The sequence below is a fragment of the Penicillium canescens genome (assembly GCF_028828765.1).
Source record: "Penicillium canescens strain IBT 15451 chromosome Unknown utg000011l_segment0_segment0, whole genome shotgun sequence".
Taxonomy (NCBI): domain Eukaryota; kingdom Fungi; phylum Ascomycota; class Eurotiomycetes; order Eurotiales; family Aspergillaceae; genus Penicillium; species Penicillium canescens.
Genome location: NW_026703973.1, coordinates 1,335,763 through 1,359,326, shown reverse-complemented (window position 1 = coordinate 1,359,326; position 23,564 = coordinate 1,335,763). Strand labels below are relative to the sequence as shown.

The 23,564-nt window shown below is 49.3% G+C and overlaps 10 protein-coding genes across 10 annotated transcripts; 5 read left to right on the top strand and 5 right to left on the bottom strand.

Annotated features, from left to right (window-relative positions):
• Window positions 1-3,202: 3,202 nt before the first annotated feature.
• N7446_013250 (uncharacterized protein) lies at window positions 3,203-4,912 on the top strand (the record flags this gene model as incomplete). The annotated part of the gene is made up of 4 exons (XM_058521991.1): window positions 3,203-3,634; window positions 3,689-3,912; window positions 3,963-4,722; window positions 4,778-4,912. 4 exons carry the CDS (start codon window positions 3,203-3,205, stop codon window positions 4,910-4,912), a joined length of 1,551 nt encoding a protein of 516 aa, XP_058365468.1.
• A 574-nt stretch (window positions 4,913-5,486) lies between these two features.
• N7446_013249 (uncharacterized protein) lies at window positions 5,487-6,985 on the top strand (the record flags this gene model as incomplete). The annotated part of the gene is made up of 3 exons (XM_058521990.1): window positions 5,487-5,792; window positions 5,863-6,449; window positions 6,586-6,985. 3 exons carry the CDS (start codon window positions 5,487-5,489, stop codon window positions 6,983-6,985), a joined length of 1,293 nt encoding a protein of 430 aa, XP_058365467.1.
• A 92-nt stretch (window positions 6,986-7,077) lies between these two features.
• On the bottom strand, window positions 7,078-8,502 carry N7446_013248 (uncharacterized protein; the record flags this gene model as incomplete). Its single annotated transcript, XM_058521989.1, has 2 exons — window positions 7,078-8,259; window positions 8,323-8,502. 2 exons carry the CDS (start codon window positions 8,500-8,502, stop codon window positions 7,078-7,080), a joined length of 1,362 nt encoding a protein of 453 aa, XP_058365466.1.
• Window positions 8,503-9,014: 512 nt separating this feature from the next.
• Window positions 9,015-13,289, bottom strand: pmcA (putative P-type calcium ATPase; the record flags this gene model as incomplete). The annotated part of the gene is made up of 1 exon (XM_058521988.1): window positions 9,015-13,289. One exon carries the CDS (start codon window positions 13,287-13,289, stop codon window positions 9,015-9,017), a length of 4,275 nt encoding a protein of 1,424 aa, XP_058365465.1.
• An 890-nt stretch (window positions 13,290-14,179) lies between these two features.
• Window positions 14,180-15,268, top strand: N7446_013246 (putative urea hydro-lyase/cyanamide hydratase; the record flags this gene model as incomplete). The annotated part of the gene is made up of 2 exons (XM_058521987.1): window positions 14,180-14,849; window positions 15,063-15,268. Coding segments are annotated over 2 exons (876 nt in total), but the record flags the coding sequence as incomplete, so codon positions are not given.
• A 281-nt stretch (window positions 15,269-15,549) lies between these two features.
• Window positions 15,550-18,862, bottom strand: N7446_013245 (nucleoporin Nup84/Nup107 family protein; the record flags this gene model as incomplete). The annotated part of the gene is made up of 5 exons (XM_058521986.1): window positions 15,550-16,054; window positions 16,101-16,407; window positions 16,459-18,471; window positions 18,520-18,740; window positions 18,804-18,862. 5 exons carry the CDS (start codon window positions 18,860-18,862, stop codon window positions 15,550-15,552), a joined length of 3,105 nt encoding a protein of 1,034 aa, XP_058365463.1.
• Window positions 18,863-19,001: 139 nt separating this feature from the next.
• N7446_013244 (uncharacterized protein) lies at window positions 19,002-19,642 on the bottom strand (the record flags this gene model as incomplete). The annotated part of the gene is made up of 4 exons (XM_058521985.1): window positions 19,002-19,425; window positions 19,477-19,489; window positions 19,540-19,590; window positions 19,640-19,642. 4 exons carry the CDS (start codon window positions 19,640-19,642, stop codon window positions 19,241-19,243), a joined length of 252 nt encoding a protein of 83 aa, XP_058365462.1. The 3' UTR covers window positions 19,002-19,240.
• A 36-nt stretch (window positions 19,643-19,678) lies between these two features.
• Window positions 19,679-20,391, top strand: N7446_013243 (SUMO family protein SMT3; the record flags this gene model as incomplete). The annotated part of the gene is made up of 4 exons (XM_058521984.1): window positions 19,679-19,689; window positions 19,909-19,964; window positions 20,026-20,240; window positions 20,332-20,391. 4 exons carry the CDS (start codon window positions 19,679-19,681, stop codon window positions 20,389-20,391), a joined length of 342 nt encoding a protein of 113 aa, XP_058365461.1.
• A 755-nt stretch (window positions 20,392-21,146) lies between these two features.
• N7446_013242 (uncharacterized protein) lies at window positions 21,147-21,719 on the bottom strand (the record flags this gene model as incomplete). Its single annotated transcript, XM_058521983.1, has 1 exon — window positions 21,147-21,719. One exon carries the CDS (start codon window positions 21,717-21,719, stop codon window positions 21,147-21,149), a length of 573 nt encoding a protein of 190 aa, XP_058365460.1.
• An 826-nt stretch (window positions 21,720-22,545) lies between these two features.
• Window positions 22,546-23,500, top strand: N7446_013241 (RTA1 domain-containing protein; the record flags this gene model as incomplete). The annotated part of the gene is given in 4 exon segments (XM_058521982.1): window positions 22,546-22,701; window positions 22,720-23,063; window positions 23,116-23,132; window positions 23,355-23,500. 4 exon segments carry the CDS (start codon window positions 22,546-22,548, stop codon window positions 23,498-23,500), a joined length of 663 nt encoding a protein of 220 aa, XP_058365459.1.
• Between the last annotated feature and the right edge of the window lie 64 nt (window positions 23,501-23,564).

The following is a 23,564-nucleotide window of genomic DNA, read 5'->3' as shown; positions in this document are numbered from 1 at the left end:
CACATCTTAATCTGTAGTCTAATTCTTGGATGTTGTATGTATGTGGAGTTTCTATGGTTTGGTTCATTGTGTTTTTGGTTATCTTGTAGTTCCATCCTTCACTACGTCTTCTTGTTTTGTATACACCGTGATATGGAAGCATGGAAACACAGCATCAAACGTTCCTGGTCCTGGTCATTGTAATTCGATTTTACCCTGCCTTATCTACTCAACGAAGGAAACGTCAACTGCGGAGAAGGTGCCCAGGTGATGATATGGTATAGTACGTCCTGTAGAATAACGTGCCTTGCCCTAATGACGTCAGGTAAGATCCACGAATATAATTTTTTTTTTTTTTTTTTTTTTAGTAGGTGTATTTAGATTCGGCTCTTTCAAACTAGGCTGAACTATCATTTAGACCTTCTACTCGATGGCTAGGCGTTCATAGTCTTAAAGTTCCTCATCTAGTTTCTCAACGGAGGTACCCCAGACTTTCACGCTTTGATATTGGCCTTCGTTATCACTCTCAGAGGTCTTCGGGGCCAGGGTTAACATTTTTATTTGTTGATATGTAATTTTCCTGCATTAAAAAGAGCGTAACAGAATATTAAAGCGATCCGTGGCCCATTGCCCTATCACTTCCCCCTCAGAAACGCTCAACACCTCCTTCATTGTGCCTCCTCTTCTGGTTACGCTTCCTAAGCACTCTAGACCGACATTTTCTTCCTTGATTCGTAAACTCGGGAACTTCTTGTGCAGATCTTCGAGTTAAACAACAGTCAGTATGAGCACCTGAGAAAACAAGGTCAATGGAGGGTTTATATCCCGGTCTTCCTTGAGCTTAATACAAATCACACGCACACACCCTCAAGATGACCGCGTTGCATAAAGAGCAGCGCACCAATCCAAGCATTCAGATTTTTGACACCACAGTGCCCTTGCTGCTCCACAAAGGGATTTGCAATATTCCATGTGATATCATGGCCGTCTGGGTTATAGTCTAAATGAATGCGCAATTTCCTCCAAGAATTGATTGTAGTTTATGTTTGACTTGTCGGCCAATAGAGTATCTAGGCTGATGTATAAGCCAATCCAAGGCACCGTACTAGCCACACTGCAGTGGTCAACTACTATGAACCCAGGCTAAATAAGGGGCCGAGCGGATCGTCCTAGACAGCTTGTTGAGGGCTCGACTTGATTTGTTGGAAGGGGTGTCGCTGCCGAGGTCACACGGGGAGCTTCCTGGCGCTGTTGTTGCCCCAGCTTGTGACTCGGCTTGAATGATGACTTGGGTAGCATACTCTTTCAGATTCAAGCTTGGTGAAGGACGTAGGATGGGTTTTGCTTTGAGTGTTGAAAGGATAGGTGAAGAAGTTGAAACGTCTAACGTGAAGTGATACTTAAACATTCGGAAGCGTCTGCAACTGCATAAATCAGACAATCAAGAGAAACAACATCAAAACCCTATTCATCAAAGTCTTAGTCACTGAAGCCTCATTGGGTGCCTAGAGAATTGAAAGGCTCACTATTCTAACCCCACGAACTAGGATTCTTTATATAAACCTTCTCTAAGCTACCTCAATTGCGCTTCAGCCGAGATACACGCATTCCTCGTTAAGCCCTTCGTTAACTCTGACGTTTACCAGCTTGACATTATTAATAGCTATCATTATCCGTAAGAAGGGAGTACTAATACATCACAAACCGGATCATTCTATTCGAACTGGAGCTACATACATTGCAGATACAGCATAGACCAACAAAAAGTCTAAATAGCCTTGAAAATCCCCAACCGTATAATCAAGGCAGCACTCAATCCTATGTCTATCGTCATAAAATAATAAATCTCTCATACTGACAACGTCCTGGAGTTGTTTTGATGTGGAGCTAACCCTAGAAGATATGAATAGCAGATAAGCATACTTGAACTACAAGTAGCTCATGTGGAGAACGCGTCATAAACTCGACAATAAAAATGTTGGCGTTACCCGAAATGGGAAATAATACCTAGGAAAATCGGCATTTAAGGCGCACATTTCAGTCGCGGTAAAGGAAGGACTGTCTCGGCTTCACGATCCCGGACTCCGGCTTGTGGGTCAACGGGGGAAAGCTTGGCTGTAAAACCTGCAGGAACATATCTGAGGTAGAGAAGCTACATAGTATGCATAATTAGGGATCTCATAAATGCCCGAGATCTACAATAACGCTATGAGCAACAGGATGTAGCGAGAATGACCGCGGTTCATAGATTCAAGCATTCATGCAATAATATACTTTACGAAGTAAAGATCCAGTGTTCCTCGGGAGGGCTATAGGGCAACGCCGATGACAAGCGAGTTCTCCAAGCCAAATTATGAACAATAGCGAAGTAAACCAATAGAAAGACCCTCAGTGTTAACCCCTTCCCTCAGGCCTCTCTCACCCCATCTGGAGCGAATCACCACAAAAAGGATGGTGGATAGGGCTTCGGAGCAATCACAGGACAACTAGAAGACATTTTTCGCGGAAGCAGAGCGGAGCTTTAGTAGATCACCCTCGCCCCGCAGACCTAGTTCACAAATCTGAGCATCGTATAAGATCATTAGAAAGCCGCCCTTGGCAGCATTCCGCAGGATGCATAGTCGGAGCTTTCCAGTATGCTACTTACCTCATATGGAAGTATTGCGCGGATCACGGGCACAGGGTGCACAGCACAGTTGTCACCTACCATTCTTATGATACCCTACTCTGAAGCGCTTGGGGTGCTTGGATATGATGCTACTTGAATCTGGGATGATGCTTGATACCATATGATTAGTTCATGATCTATGGACCGTGTGTACAGGGAGTAATCCGGGCGTATGTTTGATGTGATTCTTGTATTCTCTATTGGCTAATGAGCTGCTCGGTGCCTTGATTGCTGAGGAATGCCCATTTCCGGGTCCCTGGGGTGGTCGTACACCCGACTGGCAAGACAGGGTGATGTCAGGTTCAACAGCTTGAGGACGGCGCACTGGCCTTGGGAGCATTTTCCATATATCTATCATGCCAGAGCTCCCCTCCCCCTCATGTTACACTGGTGATTCTCTTCCTCTCTGATCTTTGTATAGCTGTAGATTTGCGACATCCAGTATATACCGCCAAGTTCTTTGCGAGCCCAATTTGCTCTGTTTATGAACAGATCAAAGGTTCTGTTAACGGATTATTACCAACTTATTTTGACGCCAACTCTCTCCGTTCAAGAATGAAGCCCCAAGATGTCGAAAAGGCCCACAGCACCCCGTCCTTTGAGAGCGTAGCTCAGTTTGAACTCAATAAAAGCGCCTCCAACAGCTCCTCCGATGCTACAGTTGTCGAAAAACCCGACATTCAGCCGCCCCAATCAATGTTCCAGCGATGCCTTGCTTGTCTAAAGGGTATGGAGAGCAGGGGCATTGAGCCTGTTCCCCTTGAAAAGCGGGAGGAGGTTACGCCGTCGACTTCGCTGCACATGATGCTCATGTGGTTTAGTATGACACTTGCTACAAATAATATTGTCGTCGGGTCGATGGGCACACTTGTCCTAGGTCTCAGCTTCAAAGACGCGGCTTTGTGTGCCATTTTTGGATGTATAGTCGGTACTTCTAGTATTGGTTATATGAGTACATGGGGTCCTAGAAGTGGAAACCGAACCCTGGTATGTGGATCTGTCATAAGTGTTTGCAAGATCGAGTACTAATCACTTCGACAGATCGTGGCCCGCTACTTCATGGGCTACTATCCAAGCAAAGTTTGTTGTGCCCTCAACGTCTTCACCAATATCGGGTACAGCATGGTGAACAGTGTCGTCGGTGGCCAGATCCTATCAATGGTCTCCGGTGGCCATTTATCAGTCATAGTTGGCATCATTATCATCGCAGGCTCAAGTTTGGTCATGGCACTATTCGGCATGCGCATCTTCCAAATATATGAACGGTAAGAGCCACATCCAACATGTGCCCCAGCACAAACTAACCAGCGTGTAGAGTTGCTTGGCTACCCCAGCTCATGGTAATCTGCGTCATGCTGGGCTCAGCAGGACCTCACTTCGACTTCAATATCCAAACAGCCTCACCAGAGTCTCTAAGCGCCAAGCGCATCACCTTCTTCTCTCTAATTCTGTCTATTGCTCTCGCATGGGCTCCCCTCGCCGCAGACTATTACGTCTACTATCCACCCCATATGAAGCGCTGGCGAACGTTCCTGGTGACCGTCCTCGGTGCCGCCCAAGCCATGACTATCACTCTCCTTGTTGGCATGGGACTAGGCACTGTGATAGCAAGCTCAGCATACTATTCTAGCAAATATGGCACCGGCCCCGGAGGCGTGCTGATGACAGCCTACGACAGTCTGGGCGGTTTTGGTAAAGTCTGCGCTGTGATCAACGTCCTTGCCTTGGTTGCAAATAACACTCCTGGGGCTTACTCCATGGGCATGAACTTGCAAATGCTCGGTGGATTTCTCGGCAAGATCCCACGACCTATCTCTACGACTCTCGCCACGGTTGTCTATGCTGCGTGCGCGATGGGAGGTCGCAACTCTCTCTACGAAGTCTTCAAATCCTTCTTGCCTCTCATTGGATACTGGGTTGTCATCTTCTTTGTGATTGTCGTGCAAGAGGACGCTATTTTCCGTCGGCGCAAAGGATACAATTGGTCTGCTTGGAATACTCGTGCTCAACTGCCCATGGGGCTTGCGGCGAGTGTTTCTTTCTTTGTTGGATGGGCTGGTGCGATTGTAGGCATGGTATGTTGGGTTTCTAAGTCTCGCTGAACTGTATAATGCTAAACTATGACTCTAGTCCCAAGCATATTATACAGGCCCAATCGCGAGGCTCACTGGTGGAGCTGACTTGGGTCTCTGGCTGGCCGCAGGCTTTACAATGCTGTCCTTCCCGCCCTTGCGGGCATTGGAGCTGCGGTATATCGGTCGCTAAGTGAAGGTTGAAGATAATGAACAGTGAGTCGGGGGTGAAGATACCGCTGTCAGATCAAAGAGTATATAGTGAGGAAAGTATAAAGTGCGTGGAATGATTCAAGCTGCACAGGGCTCTCTAATTGTTTAAATACATTCATATCTTGTGATTCTGGGGTGGTTTCGGTTAATGGTCTAATATAAAAAAGTATCAGCCTCGGTCATGCACCTACGCTCCCATAATATCTACATTATAGTTGGTCGATCGTCGGAGGCATATGCATGGCGTCCCGTATATCCGAAAACCCCGGTCGCTTCCCACACCAAAGATTGTAGATTAAGTCCTCATTATTTATCCAATATTTATAAATTGACTATAGTCTTGTCGGATCAGGTCCTATAACACTGGCAAATATCAAACATCCTCCATTTGACTGTGTTTGGGAGATCTATGGATGCCGATCACTTTCCAACGCTACCCAATTGACAGGCTACCCCCACTTCATCTTTCCCTCCTCTACTTGAACTTCAACCTCAACCACAACCCCGGAGACTGCAGGCAAAGTCCTCCCCCACAAATTTTCGTCGCATCCATAATGACCGACACCATGGACAACACCATATGGGCGTCGCAGGGGTCACCTCTATCAGAGGCTGTCAAAACTCTCACATCCCCGCACAAGCTCGTCACTTGCATGCTATGCCTCCTCCTCGCCTGGCCAGTAGTAGCAAGCACCCTACGCAACCGACGCGTACGAAACCTCAACAAACAATATCCCTACCCAACCCGAGCCTCAATGTCCAAAATGACTGACGAACACGCCTTTCAAATCCAAAAACAAATCGCGCAACTCGAATTCCCATTCATGTTCATAAAGTCCCTCCAATTCGCTTTATTCAGGGTATGAACCAATGACCCAGTAAACCAGTTTAAAAACTTATATATAACATATGTTGATTCTTCAAAAAAAGACCTACGGCATCCCGACAATCTCAAAGCTCCTAACAAAAACAAGCCAATTCTCTAACCCAGTAACATCCCTAAAACGCTACACAGACACAAGCACCCTCGTCCAAGAAATGGTCGGCAACAATCCAACATCCAAACGCGCTTTCCTCGGTCTCGCGCGTACCAGGTTCCTACATCGCGGGTATAGAGCCTCTGGCCAAATCCTCGAAGAGGACATGCTCTACACGCTAGGATTATTCGCTCTGCAACCTATCCAGTTTATTGACCGGTTTGAGTGGCGTTCTTTGAGTGACATAGAACGGTGTGCTATTGGGACTTTTTGGAAGAGTGCTGGTGATGCTCTTGATATTAGTTATGATCCGCTGCCTTCTGGGAAGAGTGGGTTCCGTGATGGTATTCAGTGGATTGAGGAGATTGATGAATGGTGCGAGGAGTATGAGGCTCGTTGTATGGTTCCCGATGTCAAGAATCGCGAGATTGCGGATCAGACGACTGCTGTGTTGGTTTATATGCTGCCGACGGTGATGCATTCTGTGGGGTTGCAGTTTGTTTCGTTTATGATGGATGAGAGATTGAGGAGGGCTATGCTGTGAGTTTTATGCACCCTCCACTCCCTTTAGTTTCCGCCATCATCTGGTCTATCATGGATATATGCATGGCCACCGACCGGGTGTATCATATTAATCGATATCAACTCAGCAACTAACAATGCAACCAACAAAAAGCTACGATCCCCCAACCCCATTCTGGAGTACGATCTTCTCAATCCTCCTAACAACCCGCAAGCTATTCCTCCGCCACCTAATGCTCCCCAGACCACACATCCTGCGCTATCAATCGTTTACCGAAGAGCCAGATGAGTTCGAGCGGTTCTTCCTGACAAAATGGGAAGCCGCACCGTACTACGTCAAGCCGACGCTCTGGAACCGCTGGGGCCCGACAGCGTGGTTGACCTGGGCTCTTGGAAGACCTCTCCCTGGTGATGAAGGTGATAAATATTCGCCTGCTGGGTATAGTATCCCGGATCTTGGGCCGAAGGGGTTTGAGGGGAAGGGCAGGAAGGAGTTGGAGGAATTTATGGGTCAAATGAAGGACTATCGGACTGGAAAATGTCCTTTCCATTGAGTTGGTGATTAGTTTTTGACAAATACCACAGAGAGAGAGCGAGAGAAATGATCATAGGACAGCCTATGTATCAACCTCAACACAAACACGTATCAGATACTCCTTGGATCCAACAACGGATCCGTAATCGCACACCCCCTAGCCCTAACCCAAACATCAACAACCTTCGCAGCCTCCCCATCCAAATCAGAATCAACAACAAAATACCACCCATAATAAGCCCCCGTAACACAAGCATGATTGGGATAAACCTTAATAACTTGCCCAACCCTCAACGGAATCTTCTCCAATCCAAGCCCACCCTCCCAAGCAACAATAGCATGCTCCTGGCTAATCCTCTGAACAACCAACCTCCCATCCCCATTCCCACCCCTCCTCCAAGACGAAACAACTCCCCACCCATCATAACCCCCACAAGGCTCCCGTCCAAGCGCCAACGTCCCAGCAGCAACAAGCGCCTCAGCCCTCTCCCGCTCGCCATCATTATAAACACTACAGACCTCCGCCAAAACCGAGAGCGCAATCTCATCCTCAATCCCACCAAGGCCAGCAACAGCATTCGTAGAAACCTGCTGCATATCCAGTATCGCATAAACGCCAGCATGCAACTCAACATTCAGATTCGGATCCTTCAGCAGAGAACGCAGTTCACGCGCTTCAACGCAAGAATCATGACGCAGCAAATTCTGCGAAGAAACAACCTGCGGCGTAGCCCCGACACTAATAACCAATTCCCGTTTCTTTTCTTTCAGGAGGAGATGGGCATTGCTCTCCAGGGCATCTTTGCACCCCCTAATCTCAGCGATTAAATGACTCATTGCAATTTGCGGTGTTGAGCCATTATAACTGAGACTGCTGTGCGAATATAAACCAAGCAATAATGCAGTACCAGCAGCTTCAGCCGCGGAGATTTTCTCAAGGAGACCGTTCTTGTTAAGGGAAGATGGTGGTAAGCCGGCGCGGTGATATCCCGTATCGACTTTGACGAAGATATTTGCTGGACTCCCTGCTTCCCTGGCGAAATCTGCTAGGAAGGGCAGTTGGTCTGGGTGGTCGATCATTAGGGAGAGGGAGTTTGGGCCTAGTTTTTTTGCTATTTTTGCTAGGCGCGGGATTTGGGAGGGGATTAGGGGGATGCCGTAAAGGATGTTTGTTGGTCGGGCTTTTTGGAGGGATTGCAGGAGGGGGATCATTGTTTCGATCTCTAGGGGTGTTGAGGCTATAAAGTTTGCTGTTGGGTTGTTGCCGATTTGGAGTTTGGCGATTTCCGGTGTCTGGGGTTGTATGTTAGGCTGGTGGGGGGTTATGTTTATGTTTTGAGATTGGGGATTGTTTACCTTGTGGGTTTTGACGTGAGCTCTGAAGCCGACGTTGAGGGTTTTTACTGTCTGGAGCATTGTTTCGCAGTGGCGGCGGATTATTGCTACGTCTAGGATTGCTGCTGGTTTGGGGACATCTTTGATGTCTTTGCCGATGTAGAATTGTTGCAATTCTGCTTGAGAGGGAATGGATGCCATGGTGAATGTGAGTGAATGGAAGAAGTGAAGCATGAAGAGGGGAGGTTGAGGTTGATGTACTTATAGATATGTGGGGCGGAGGATGTCAACTCCGAGGTGAACTCCGAGGTGAATTCCGCGGTCAAATCTATCGAGATGGACACCGGTGAAAAGAAGAAAAAAGAACGATGAAGCATATGTTCAGAGAGTTTTGAATCTAACAATTAAAAAGGAAAAAGTATGCTAAGTGGCGCCCGTGTATACGCCTTGAAAACCAAAAGGGCCAGCCAAACCAGGCCCAACCAACATGCAAATGATAGTAAGAGTCCCAAGCGGAGTCTATGCATAGTTTTGAACAGCCAAAAGCGTTGCGCCACAGCCCTTTCGTGCACCAAAATCAGTGTCAAGTCAAATCAACAAAGAGAAGGAAAAGACATAATGAAAATTACAAGTCCAACATGGCGGAGAGAACGAGGGAAAGAGTACGGAGGATAGAGATAGGAGAGGGGGAGAGGCTCAATCAGGTACAGTATTTACACCTGCGACTGGCTATAACTAGATCTCGACTGCTGAGACATCGAGCGACGGCCACGGCTAGAAGGCGCGCGCTCCGGCGGAGCATGTTCAAAGAACGGAGTAAGATCCGGGTTCTGACTTGGCGGGATTTTGGAGGTAGCAGAGTACTCGTTCAAGAGCTGATCATTGGCATCTGTATCCGGATGCACTTCAATGCCCGGCTCTCTATCCAAACCACCATGAGGACCGCCCGTAGTTGGAAAAGTGATCGAGTCAGCTTCGTCATGACCACGCTCGATGGGAGACCATCCCGCAATACTGCCAGCGACGATACCGGCCATGGCGGCGGCAGGGCCGAAGGTCGAGTTTGATCGGGAGCGGGTATTGCGTCTGGAGCGGGACTCTGGGGTGAGAGGTTGCGGAGTTGGGCTGCCGTTGTCGTTGTCGCCGTTTGGCGTAGGTGGGGAGGAGGAAGAGTCTCTTGAACGTGAGCCACTGCGGGACCGGGGAAGCAATTCCTGCGGGTGTTGCAGCTTGTGGCGGATGTGGCGGAGACGGCCGCCGCGGACGCGCTTGATGAAAGCGAGCTGGTCGCGGATTTCTTCCAAGGCTGGGTTCCATTCGTAGTTGCGGTCTTCGTCGGAGACGACTACTTCGGGACCCTTGTCGCGGGACCAGAAGTGAGGGATGAGTCGGCTGATGAATTCGTCTGGGATCAGACGGATTATTACAGCGATGGGGAGAGAGATGGCGCCAAGGACGAGACTGACAGCCCACTGGGAGCCTTGGTCGAGTCGCTTGACGGAGAAAGCGGCGCCACCGACGAAGATGATTAGGACTTGGCCTCCGATGATGATGAGCTGAATGCCGACGAACCAATTGTTTTTCCAGACACGCTCCATTATGTTGAGCTTATTGTCGATACGACGGGAGTTGTACTGGTTGAAAATCTGCATGAAGACGAAGGTGTTGAAAACCACGGTCTGCATGTGTTCGTGATCCCACGAGAATATCGTGTCTCCAGCAAAATTCAGAACGAACGTCACAACAAGTTGGTAGATGGACTGTCCGATGATCATCTTCCACATGGTCAGAGTAATCAGCGGGTCGGATTTCGATTCGGGCCTGCGATCGAGCACAGTCGGCGTTGGAGGATCCGTTGCCAAAGCAAGAGCAGCAAAAGTATCCATAATCAAGTTAACCCACAACAGCTGAACTGCACTAAGCACGGAATCCTCATTTTCACTAGCGACGGCAGAGACGAAGGTCAGGATAACGGCAGTGATGTTGACTGTGATCTGGAACTGAAGGAACTTCTTGACAGCATCGCTGACAGTACGACCCCAAGCCATGGCCTTGACAATAGATGCAAAGTTGTCATCCATAAGAATAATATCAGATGCTTCCTTGGCAACTTCAGTACCAGTGATACCCATAGCAAAGCCGACATCAGCATTCTTGAGAGCCTGAGCATCGTTGGTTCCATCACCAGTCACAGCAACAGTTTCGCCAAGCTTCTTGAGCTGATTCACGAGAATCTTCTTATCTTCTGGACTAGACCGGGCGATGACCTGGAGCCTGGGAATAATCTGATTCATTTGACGGGTGCTCAGCTTGCGGAACTTGGGTCCTTCAATGGCGATACCACCAGGCGTGTAGATACCACACTCCTGGGCAATAGCCTTGGCGGTAATGATGTTGTCACCAGTGACCATGCGGACAAACACACCAGCACGCTGGCATCTGTGCACGGCATCCGAAACGCCTGCTCGGAGAGGATCCTGAATACCGAAGATGCCCAGCACTGCCATGTCCTTGAAGATAGGCTCAAAGACAGCCTGGTTGCGGTCGGTTTCCGATGTCGGGGCTCCGCGGGGTGGCCATTGCTCGAAGTCACGGTAGACGAGGGCAATGCAGCGGAGAGAGCGCGAGGCGTAGGTGGTCGTGATGGTATCCAGTGTAGTCTTGTTCTCCTCGGAGAGGGGAGCCTCAGACAGAGCATCAGTCGGATCACGAACGATGCGTGTCGAGTGGGAGATCAGGATTTCAGCAGCGCCCTTGACGAGCATTCGGTATTTGCCGTTCTCCAGCTGCATCACTACTGCCATGCATTTCCGTCCAGAATCGAATGGGTACATCTGCACCATCTTGCCGTTGGCTTTCTCTTCGCCGAGAACCCCCATTCCGAGGTAGTCCCTGGCGAAAGTCAAGAGAGCAGTCTCAGTCTTGGAACCAATGAATGTCTTCACTCCTTCAACTTCGCCTTCGAAGGCGGTGGAGTTATAGACGATTGACTGGAGCAAAACATCCTTCACGGAATCAGACAGCGTAGACACAAATTCTTGCGCGGAAATCTCAGACGAGTCTTCCGGTGAAACACCAGAGTACTTTCCAAAGCGCGAAGAAGTACCCAAAGTTGCAGCTACTGCCGTCATTTTATTTTCCGTCAAAGTTCCCGTTTTATCAGAACAGATCGTGGTGGCACCTCCCATAGTTTCACAGGCTTTGAGGAAGCGAACCAAATTGTTGTCCTTGATCATTCGTGTCGTTGCAAAGGCGAGAGCGAGCGTGACAGCCAGTGGTAGGCCCTCCGGCACAGCGACGACGACGATAGTAACGGCCACAATGAAAATCTGCAAGAAGTCTTGACCCTTGGCGTCTGCGCCACCTTCGATGTCCTTGAGCCGGACCAGGAATTTGATGAACAGAACCACAAAGAGTAGGAGACCAGAAGCGAGACCGAGTTTGGCGATGTACTCAGCCAGCACGTTGAGCTTAGTCTGCAAAGGAGTTGTCTCACCCTCCTCTTGAAGGGACATCATCGTCCGACCATGAGTCGAGTTCGTTCCAGTAGCAGTAACCAAAAAGGTACCAACGCCCTCGGACACCTTGGCACCGGAAATGATGAAGGGATCCATCTTCTTCAGATCTTCATGGTGCTCGATTGTCCGATAGACTTCTTCGGCGGGAGTCTTCCTGAGAACATCAGACTCACCGGTTGCCGAAGATTCGTCACACTTGAGGTTGTGGCCTTCGATAAAAATTCCATCGACGGGGACCATATCACCCGGCTCCAAAAGCATCACGTCGCCAACCAAAACATCGTGAATCGAGATTTCTTCTATCCGGCCAGACCGAGTGACCTTAACCTGCCGGTTCTCTTTCTTCTTGTTGAGTTTCGCGAATTGCCGTTCCTTTTGCCAATCATTCGCTGCGCCGACTGTAACCACAATGATAATGGCCACTAGAATCGCCAGACCCTCCACCCATTCAACACCAGGTTCATCTGGATTTACTGGATGAAGCGACTGCGGAATACCCACAGCAAGGGAAATAACAGCCGCAACGGTCAATAAGATCAAGACCTTGTCATTGTACGCAATCCAAGCTAACTCCCAGATCGATTTCAGTTTCCGCTCCGGCAGCTTATTGTCACCGAATATCCGTCGTCGATCGGTATAATCCTCTCCACCTTTAGCGGTAACCGAACCTTCGGTAGCAGCTGGTGGCGACTGATTCGAAGAAACAGATTTGGGCGTCTGCTCAGGCGAGACAGCGGCGTCGAAGCTAACCGACCCATCGAGGGTTGTCTCATCCACGCTCAGCCCACTTCGGACATCAGTCCGCAGCCCCTTTTCCAGACCGCGCAAGCCTCCCAGTGCACGGAACGCGCCGAAGCTCTTCGGGTTGAGCAGCTTGTTCAGCTGGCCAGGCGAGAAGGCGAACTTGTTATCTTCGACCTCGAACTCGGACTCCCGGCCGGGGTCTGGCTTCAACGCGTCTTCATCGTCCACGTCCACGTTGTGGTTCTTGATCAGGTCGGACCTAGATCCGCGCGATGCTGAGGTCACATACGTTTCCCCGCCGTAGGTGCTCGATGTCTGGCTTGTATCCTCTGACTCAAGGGAGTTGCCTCGGGACCGGGCTCCGGGCACGGAGAGGTAGTTCGAGTGTGTCTCGGGTACCTTGGTCTTGGGCGAGGAGATGTTGTGTGGAGATGTTGGGCGGTTCTCGTGATCCCGACCTTCAGAAGAGGCATTCGAGCGGAGTGAGGCTGGAGACCGCATGTCTGTTGGGGAGACGCTGCCGTTGTTCAGCACGGCACTCGTGTCGCTGTGGGCATGTTCTGTGTTGGTCTGGATGGATGGATGGGGAGCTCCCGCGGCTTGGGACGGGGGATGGAAGGGGTCCGGGGAGTTCACGGCCGAGGTATCGATGGTGATCGTTGGCGCGCGCTCTCGACGTAGGGGAGCCGACTGTTGAGTCGGCTCATCAGGGCGTGAATCGGACATGGTTCAATTCGAGCGCGGTTCACGCGACAGTGGAGATGTTGATAGGCTCATGAGATGGGAAAAGCCAGAGCCCGTGTAAGGGAGAGTACAGTAAGTGGAGGAACTTAGAGGCAAGGAAAGAAAAGAGAAAGGAGATATGACAACCCCTGCGGTCCACACCGGTCTCGAACTATCCTCCCGCATCTCCACAGCACAGCCCCGACTCTACACTACGTAGCTAGTAAGTAGCTAGTAAGTACAGCTTAATTATGCTGTATTTTAATTGTCTAACTACTTATTTACACTTGATTACTCTCTGATTACCTACTGTCAGAGTTTTCAATGGTCAGGCACTGTTTGCCGAATGGCAAATACCAAGCTCTATAGCGCCTGCACTGCCTCACTCTGCCAAGCCTCCAATAGGGGCGGACTAAATTACGGAGTCGACGGGAGTCAACTAATGAATAATATGAGTTATATGAAGTCTAGGCGCCTATGCACTATTATGCTAGTCTGAAAATTGGAGCTAAATTATTAATGTGAGTGGTGACGTTTCCTCTATAACTTATGGGGAGATCGACACACTTTATTCTAGTGATGCCCAAGACATGAGATCATGTAACCTTGAGGAAATTGTTCCCGAAACAGAAGAATTACACTCCTACTGTATGTTACCGGGACCACCCCTGAGCACCTAAAGCGAATCTTTCGGGTTATACCTAGTGGCAAATAGAAATAATAATTAGACAAGCTTAAGTTGAAGCTTTATGTCTCTGCAAACCTAGTATCCGGTATAAAACCCAAAACCAAGGAAGGTGTAGAGTTAACAAAGTAGATAACGCAAATCTGATATCATCGGCTCTATCTCCATCTCCAACTACACAGCCACGCAACCCACCTAAAACTTAGACCTCATCCACATCACACCACATCACAACCCAAGCATGTCCAACAACAAATACATGTATGGCCTCACCGCCGTCCCAGCCTCAGCCAACGCCCTACTAACATCACCAAACAACCCACCCCCAACCCATCCCCCAAGCCCAATCCCCGTCCAAGAAACACCAATCCCAAACACCCCACTAGCCCAACGCATAAACACATACGCACGCCGTCACCTACCAGAAGAAACATACAACCACTCCCTGCGCGTATACCACTACGGCCTAGCAATAAAACAATACCGCTTCCCAGCATGTTCATTCCCGGACTGGGATTTCGATCATGAGACTTACTTCCTTGCGTGTGTGTTGCATGATATTGGGACGACAAAAGAGAATCTATGCGCTACTAGGTTGAGTTTTGAGTTTTTTGGGGGAATGCTTGCTTTGAGGGTTTTGCAGGATGTTGATGATGGGGAAAGGGTGGAGATTGGGACTGGGACTGGGATTGGTGCCAGCGGTGCCAGCAATGCTGCTGCGACTGCTACTGATACTACAACCGCTACTAATGCCAACGCTACGGCCCCTCGTGAACAAGCCGAGAGTGTGGCGGAGGCGATTATCCGGCATCAGGATTTGTGCCATGTAGGCAAGATTACGGTTGTGGGACAGCTATTGCAATTGGCGACGATCTTTGGTAAGTGTTGTACATCTTCTCCTTTTTCTCCTTTGTTTACAGTTCAAGCCAAGCCAAGGCTTGAATGATTCTTTACTGTTTGACGGGATATGCATATCCATATCCGTTTGATACGTCATATTGGTCTCTGCTATCCCGTGTTTCGAAATTTCACCCTTAACTTAACCTTGTGTTTTGATCTGTGCGCTGATCCTCATCTGTACAACTTTTTAGATAATACCGGCGCCTATGCTGATCTCGTCCATGCTGATACTATCAAGGATGTCTGTGTGCATTTCCCGCGGATGCGCTGGAGTCGTTGTTTTGCTGCTACTGTTCAGTCGGAGATTGGTTTGAAGCCTTGGGCTCATAGTACTGCGTTGGGTAAGGAGTTTTCGGAGAAAGTGCTTGGGAATTCGTTGATGGATCCTTATGAGTGATCTATTGGGAAAACGTTCTTCTCGGTTCTGCGTTTCATGTTTTGTGTTTTATGTTTGCAAATACTGATCAACAGGAAAAGCTAATGGAGGGATGATACTGGTAATTTAATCAAATTGATGAATCGAAGACGATGCTGCATTCAAAGTCGACATCCGATGGACGTAAAGACTCAAGGACCTGTCATAATTGTAAAACTCTGTCCTGCCATTCATTCAGATATCAAAACCTCGCCATAAAACAGACAGGACCATGCTAATGTACACAGAACATATTGACGCTCTCACATCTCCGGGAGATTATGAAGCCGAGTTTCACCTTCTTTCTGGGGGATCTCAACGTCCCAGATCTTCAATTCCTGGCCCTTTTCAAAGTGGTGGTCCTTCTTTTTATTGGACAGCTGGAACTCGAGGTTCCGATTGACCATCGCCTTACTGGATAATGCCAGTGCATCAACGAGCTCGGCCATGCGTCGGGACTTGGTGAAGGCGTCGGTCAGGTGCTTGAAATTTGCGACCCAGACCGATACGATCATACACTGGGTCAGCAGCTCGTGTCTCTCAAGGCAGTGGCTGGCGTAGTGCATGGCGTTATGGTAGTCGAGGACCAGTTCTGGGAGGTAGGTAGTTCGGATTTTATCGTAGTCTTTTTCTTCGTCGGCATCGGTAGATGTGACGAGCCAGTCGTCGCTGACCACTGCTCCCAAATAGTCCTCCATTGCTGTCACACAATCATGCATTTCATCGGTCATGTCGGTGACGGCACCCGAGTCACGTCGACGTTTAGTCCTGTGCTGGTTAGCTTTGTATTTAGATAACATGGGAGAGACCATACTTGGAGATCTGCTCGTGAATCTGAGCAAACTGTTCCACTGTATCAAATCCGAGGGTCAAAACCTCCAGATCAGACATCCGCTGGCATTGGTACCATGCTGCCACCAGTCCAAAGTTGCTAGAGTTGAAGGTGCTGCGCCTGTGAAGGCTGTTTCTCTTGGACTTAGACGGGCTGGTTGGCGTGGACGCCTCAACAGGATTCTCTTGTGGGGGAATTGAAATGATATCGGAGCCGAACTTTTCAATCGAGATATCAGACAATCGCATACGGAGGCTCAACTCGCGAGCAGCGGCAAGCTTATCAGCAACTGATAACTGTCAGTAAGCTGGGAATTGAAAGAGAGAACAACACAACATACCGAAGAATTTGCGATACAGCCAAGCGCCTAGCTCACAAATCTTGTCCCATTGACCGTCAACGGCGCGGAACCACTCCAGACTACGGATCATCTTCTCGTCTTCATCGGCGACAGAAGTACCAATCAAATCGGTCTTTGGTGACACCAGCGCTCGAAGACCGTCAGGTCGTCGCACTACTCTTGAATACCCAGTGACGTCTCTGGAATGATGGATTGTGGGGACATCGGCGCTCAACCACGACCATTGAACTTCAAGAACGGCTTCAACGTCGATTCCATATCTCCGCATGAGTCGGATCTGCTGCATTTTCTCTTCGGGGTCGATGATCTCAATAAGAATCTTAGAGAAGACACTATTGGCCATCTCAGTAGGAAGAAGAGACACGTAAAGTGGAATGAGGTCGAATAGGCACTTTTCTTCCAGGGTGGCAATGTATCCAGCAATGATCACTGACGCCTGTTCAAAGAAATGGGTGTCTGCGCGAGCATAAGTCATCGAGCTGGCCACAATGTAAGTATGTGTAGCGATCCTGAGAGCCTCCTCGTCATCGGCAGCAATGAGGAATGATTCATCCACAGGACTATGCGCAAGCTCCGGAACAATGGATGCCTTGCCATATTTGTCGGCACTAAGCTGGGAGACAGCTTGAGCGAGGGCCGGGAAGAAAGAGTCGTAACCCTTGCTGAGAATGGCGGCTTGGATGTTGCGGAATGGATTGCGCGCTTCGCCGCTGATCCGTTCAACGCCTCTGAGGTAGACCAGGAACTTCTGGAGGTCGGCATGACCAGGCGCTTCCGGTGTGAATGATACAGGGGTGCTGGGTGAGAGACTGAGTTTGCGCTGGAATTGCGCGCAGAATCCCCGGTAGCGTTGGAGCACAACACTGTTAAAGAACACGTAGAGGTGGTCGTCCCAGCTGCGGCAGACATTGGAGGCAGCATCAGTTTCGCCAGAAAGTAGCGAATAGACTGCCCGCTGGAAGTCATCAGTGTTAGGGCTGCGTGTCAGGGCTGCGCAAGCGGTGCGCCATGAATCGTGCGCCCGACTATTCATCAGTCGCGTGTGACCATCATCGATTGGGAACCGAGTCTTGGGCGCATTATCATCCACGCTAGAACCACACAAGCTGACAGCCCTCCATCCTTCTAAACGGCCCTCTGCCCATTCACGAATCTTCGTCCAGTTCTCGCCTTGTCTCAGCATCTTCCAACAAGTCACCCAGGTGGCGCGTTCGTAGATCTCATCCTGCTTTTCCAAACCGTGCTTCTGTCGAGTAAGAGCATCGGGATCGAGTTGTGTGACCAGTGGCTTCTGTTCCTCGGTGCTCAAAAGCGAGCGCGCGATGCCCGGGTCATTCGGCTCAAGAGGCTGTGGCCATGCGCGTAGTCGCTTATGACCCTTGATCGCCTCCTTGGTGTAAAGCCAGCCGTGCGACCATAATCCCTGGCCCCTTTCCGAACGCGCCTCCATTTGCGCGATCAAATCATCGAAATCCTGTGTACTGCTCTTGGAGGTCTCCTCTAGCCATCGCATAGCAACAACACATTCGAGACCATACTGATCGGCGTTCAAGAACTCCTCCCAGATCTCGCGATCAGATGAGTAGCGGTGGAGGTTCTGGAAAGCTGTCTGGCGGCCTTCCTTGAAGCTAGCCCGACTGGCAGGATCATCGATACTGATCAGGTTAAGCAGAAGACGCCAGGTATCAACCTCGAGTTGCAATCGCTGGATCTGCTCGTGAGATTTCACATCGCTTGCTCGATAGCTCGCCCGGTGTCGGTTTGTGATTTGCTGTGTCTGGATTTCTTTGATGGCGTTTTTCGCAAGATCGCGGTAGCTCTCCACCAGTTTATAAGCTGCCTGGACATTCTGGAAATCGTCGGTGGTATTTTTGCGCTTGAACTGATCGAGCTTGTCGGCGAATGCTTCAATTTGACGAGTGACGCGGTCGGCGGTTCGGCGAAGGGGATGCAGTGCTTCCTGCGCGCCCGCGGCTGTAAACAGCGGGGTATCTGCGATCCATCAGTGGATGTCATTCGAATGTTTATGTGTAAACCAACCTTGTCCCTTGCCCGGGATTTCGTAAACAGACTGCAGAGCAGGCTCAGGCTCTGACTCCTCAGAGCCGGTCTCCGATTCCTCGTCATTCACGCCATCCATGTCTTCATCCATGTCCTCGTCCTGATCTTCAGATGTTGGTTCTTCACCCCCTGACCCTTCATTCTCGTCAAAGGATTCGCTTTGGTCCTCTTCCTCCTCAACACTGATGATCTCATTTTGCCTAGGAGGAGGCAATGCCTATAACAGATCAGCGGAGTCAAAGAAAAAAGGACATGAGACATACCTGTGAGAACAGGTTACCCCCGAGGAAGCAGTTCGAGCGGAACGAGTTAAGGGCGCCATGATGAGAGGCGTGACAAGGGAGAGAGAAGCTCTGAGGAATTGCCGTGTGTTTGTCTCTTTTGGTTTTTGGGCGCGTTGGCGGACTAACCCCAATGTAGACTAGCGCCAATAGAGAACCTATTTCATCGAATTTTCTCCTCCGCCGTTCTTCTTCTTCTCTTTTCTTCCACAAATGTCATTAGGCTTTCATTAGAGTCTCGGAACGAAAGCTCAATTTTCGTTCAGGTCCTTGAGGCCTCTCTGCGTGCTCAAGATTGTCTTAGAACAATTGCAGTTCTTCAATTAGCCTGGTTTCCTCTATATGGGAGCTCAGACCGCAAGGGAATTGTGACATGCCTGTGGAGGCAACTCTTTATGTACAATGTAGTTTACAGGGATCTAATTTCTGCCCTCTGCTGCCTGCGCTCGCTGTCTCATCTTCAGACGCAGCAAATTGGCCTTGGGACAGCTGACCGTCGACGCCTGGTCTCCTCGCTCCTGGTAAAAGGCATTGCAGCATTCGTATAAAGCGTCGACCTGTGCCTGGCACTTGTCCTCGTTAAACGAATTCTTGGTCAAGCAATCTAGCTTCGGTTAGAGACTGTCGTCGTACGTCTGGACTGGTTCTCAGATACCTTGGATGGCGCACTGGCATTGTTAGCAAGGCCAGCGTATCAGTAAGGCTTCAGGAGACATACAGCGCGCGGGTGACAGGGTTGTTCATGAGACAGATCTTGTTTTAAGTTCCCCTACAGCTTCTCAGTATCTATTTGTGAAGTTCTTAGTGACATCTCATACCATAATGGAATGCTTCAAAGACAAACTGTACGTTGAACGATGAAAGCCGTGTGAGCCGGAATCCGCATGGCAAAATAGTCTCACCGCTTTAAAACCGTGGGGGCGAGGCGCTATTCTGCCGCTGATCTCTCTCTCTCTCTTCTCTCCAACTTCAACCTGCCCTCTTCACTACCATCCACTGCTCCATTCTACCGAGTGAGTCCTTCATGCTTGTCTCATCATCTCTCTTTTCCTTGGATTTCTCTTCTAACCATCCTCTAACACTCCAGACAGACTCGCTTTCAAGACCCCGCACTATTCTCATTTCACAAGCATTACCACTCAGGTGAGCCTCCTGGCTTTTCGCCACGTCGCGTCTGCGAAATCAGTCATCTAACAAATATCAGCCAAAATGTCTGACAAGGAAGGCGGCGCGCCACCCACCGAACATCTGAACATTAAGGTCACGGATAACAACAATGAGGTCTTTTTTAAGATCAAGCGGACCACCCAGCTCAAGAAGCTGATGGATGCATTCTGTGAACGTCAGGGAAAGCAGATTTCGACTGTCCGCTTCCTGTTTGACGGCACCCGAGTCCGTCCTGAGGACTCCCCCGAAACCGTACGGTCTTTTCCTTTTCCTTTTCCTTTTCTTTTTTTCTTTTTTTTTGCCATCTTGGGTTTTTGAAATCTTGAACTAACCACTGCAACAGCTTGACATGGCCGACGGCGATACCCTGGAGGTCCACCAAGAGCAGATCGGAGGTTGCTAAACGTCTCACTCTGTGCATCTCGAGTCGCCAGGACGCGGTTGATAATGTGGTTCCCACGCATGAGGGAGGGGTGACATGAGCTGATTACGGGTTCTTGATAGATGTTTCGTGGCCCAGGGAAGGGAGTTACATGGCTTTTTTATGAGACACGAATCTACAAAAGTCACTCAATCTGTTTAGATTGTAGTGCAACTTTACTCATCTTGTATCGCTTCCAATTATAATAGACAAATTACGACATAAGTTCTAAGGTCGGCCTGGCTTACTTCGCCTGTCGTCACCTTCTGGCCGTCACGCGACCAAGGAGGATAGCAATGGGAATCGTAGGTGGAAGGCTTCCCTTTCCCGTTTGTTAAGAGAGCTCAATGGCATACATGAATCGCAGCCTGACAGCTTCCATGCTAACTCCGCCATATCTGGAAAGAATCGACCAGATCCAGCGCGTCACGATCTATGTCGCGCTTATGCTTAAGCGCCATCTGCCAGCACGCTATCAGTCAATCGATTCCAGAGACCATATAATGAAAGCATTAGTATTAAGTCTTCCCGCCCAGCTAGACAGAAATATCTACCTATACATGGCAATCCAAGTATCCCACCACCTGAAACACGAAACAACAAAGAAATACCCACCGAGCTCTCCAACGGACCAGCCGGAAACCTACAGATATCAACAACCCAACCCCTGTGAAAATACACACACATATAAAGAAAGCCCAATATTGTAATACAACCAAGATGCCCCTAAGCCAAACCTAATTATCCCACACAGCATTCTTCGCCTTCTCGTTCTCCTCCTGGGCCCTAGCCTCCTCCTCCTTCTCCTTCTTCCGGCGACGAATCTCCTGCTCCTTAACAGACCGATCATAAGCTCTCTGCTCCTCTGTCCTCTTCGGCGCCCGGATCCCCAACGCACCAGCAATCAACCGCGAAGCAACAGCAGTCTGCTTCTCAGGCCGCCGAGCAGGTCCATCCTTCGAGGCGGGCGATGATGCTCTAGCACGGGCACCCCATGGATTGGATGTTTGCGGGGATATAGGTGTTGGAGGCGGGTCGAGAGGTCCCTCTCCTGCACTGAGAGCTGGCGAGAGGGCGGCGTCTTCGGGGCGGGGTTGGACGTCTTGTTCCGATTCCGGCTCTGCTTCTGAGTCTGAGTCTGCCTCGTCTTCCCAGGAGTCTGCGACTGGTTTTCGCTTCTTGGTGACTGGTTTTCTCGTGCTGGGCCCTGCGGTTTTCTTTGTTGGTCGGGCGATTTCTGGAATGGACCCTTTTTCGCCAATCGATAGGTTGCGAAGGGCGGATTGGAGCTCGGCGCTTGGGTCGGACATAATGTGTGGGATTGGAATTGGTGGGTGTAGCACGTAGGAATTGGGAGAAAGGGGGTTTTTGAATGGGGTTGTGGGAATGAGCGAATATATATAGATCCAGACACTCGAAATAGAACATGGCGTCAGTGACATGGTCGATCGTGGAGAAGGGCTAGACCATTTCGGGTGTTTCTGCCTGAGGATGCAAGTATGCCTCGGGAGTATACCTCGGGTCTATCATTGGGGACTTGTCTTGTGAAACACACTAGATGCTTAGCATTTTCCTGGAACAAGGCACGAAAATTGAGGTTCTACAGGACTTCACCCTGTAATCATTCATTTGCGCGAATATGTACCTTGTCGCCAAGGGGGAGGCTTTTGTTCGAACGCCCTGGCCATAATTAGTGAAGTTTCTTTTTCAAAAACTTGTCTTTATACCTGTTTCGAATGAGTATGAAACCAAATATGTTCCTTGGCCATACTCTCTGTCATTTTTTTAAAAAAAATTACTTATACACGCAGTCCTCGCTGTAGAGTAGAACAAAACGGCAGAGGATAATCCCCTTCCTGTGGGAACTGTTACTTTCCACTACCTCAAATCTATGTTGACGACTCGCACTGCAACTTACACCTGCAAAGAGGCGACGCCAGAATGTCCAGTTGAAGGAACGATCTACGGATATGACCCAAATTATTCCACAGCCGTCGAATTCTGTGTCATATTCGCCATTTGCTGTCTGGTCCAGCTAGCCCAGATGATTAGATGGCGTCTATGGTCGTTCAGCATTTCTGTCATTCTCGGGGCGTTGACCGAAGTGATTGGTATTTCCTTGTGTTTAAGTTAACAATGGAACGAAAGACTCACCAGGCAAACAGGTTATATAGGTCGTATACTCCTCAATCAGAACCCGTACTCATCAATCGGATTCCAATGCAAATTTGCACGCTGACCCTCGCACCCGCTTTCTGGCCTGCTGTTATATACCTGACATTGAAGCATAAAGTGAATGTATTGGGATAGCATTATTCGCTTATACGGGCGAAATGGTATCCCTATATATTTGCCACCTGTGATATCATCTCTCTGGTTTTTCAAGGTGCTGGCGGTGGCATTTCAGCTACAGCCAAGACAGCTAGCAATATCGACATTGGCAGCGATATCATGATAGCTGGAATTGTCTGGCAGGTGATCACTCTGACGGTCTTTGGACTGACGTCGGCCCACTTCCTTTTGCGCATCAAAGGTGCCCCGAAAGAGGAGTTGACTTTTGAGGCTCAGAGGGTTTGGAAAAGTCAGAAGTACTGGTCATTCTTCTGGGGCACGACTATTGCATTTGCTACTACTTATATCCGTTGTGTCTACCGGTGAGTTCCTTGGACACCCTTTTGCAATTTGCGCTTGCTGATTTGTCTGTAGTGTTGTAGAGATGGCCGGTGCGTGGAAGAACGACATCATGCAGGACGAGTTTAGCTTCCCTCTTTTTGAATCTGCGTAAGTCGGCGTGTGGTGTATATTGTCTTACTGCCGAAGATGCTAACAGGTCTTGTGTTTAAGCATGTGCGTTGCGGCTGTAGTTGCACTGTGCATTGCACATCCTGGGTAACAAAAGAATACTGAGTGATAAAAGCAAAGTGCCTCATGATGGCCAAAAAAAGAGGTGCAAAAAGAAACTCTCCCTCGGGGAATCGAACCCCGGTCTCCCGCGCTTATCGGTTTTAATGACAAGCGGAAATCATCACCACTAGACCAAGGAAGATTGAATGACCGAGTTACTGCTCGCCCACTTGGCTGGTTGATGTAATATTCCACCATCTTTAATGTTATGATCCAAACAGCCATACAGAGGAACCTAAATTCGCTTCCTA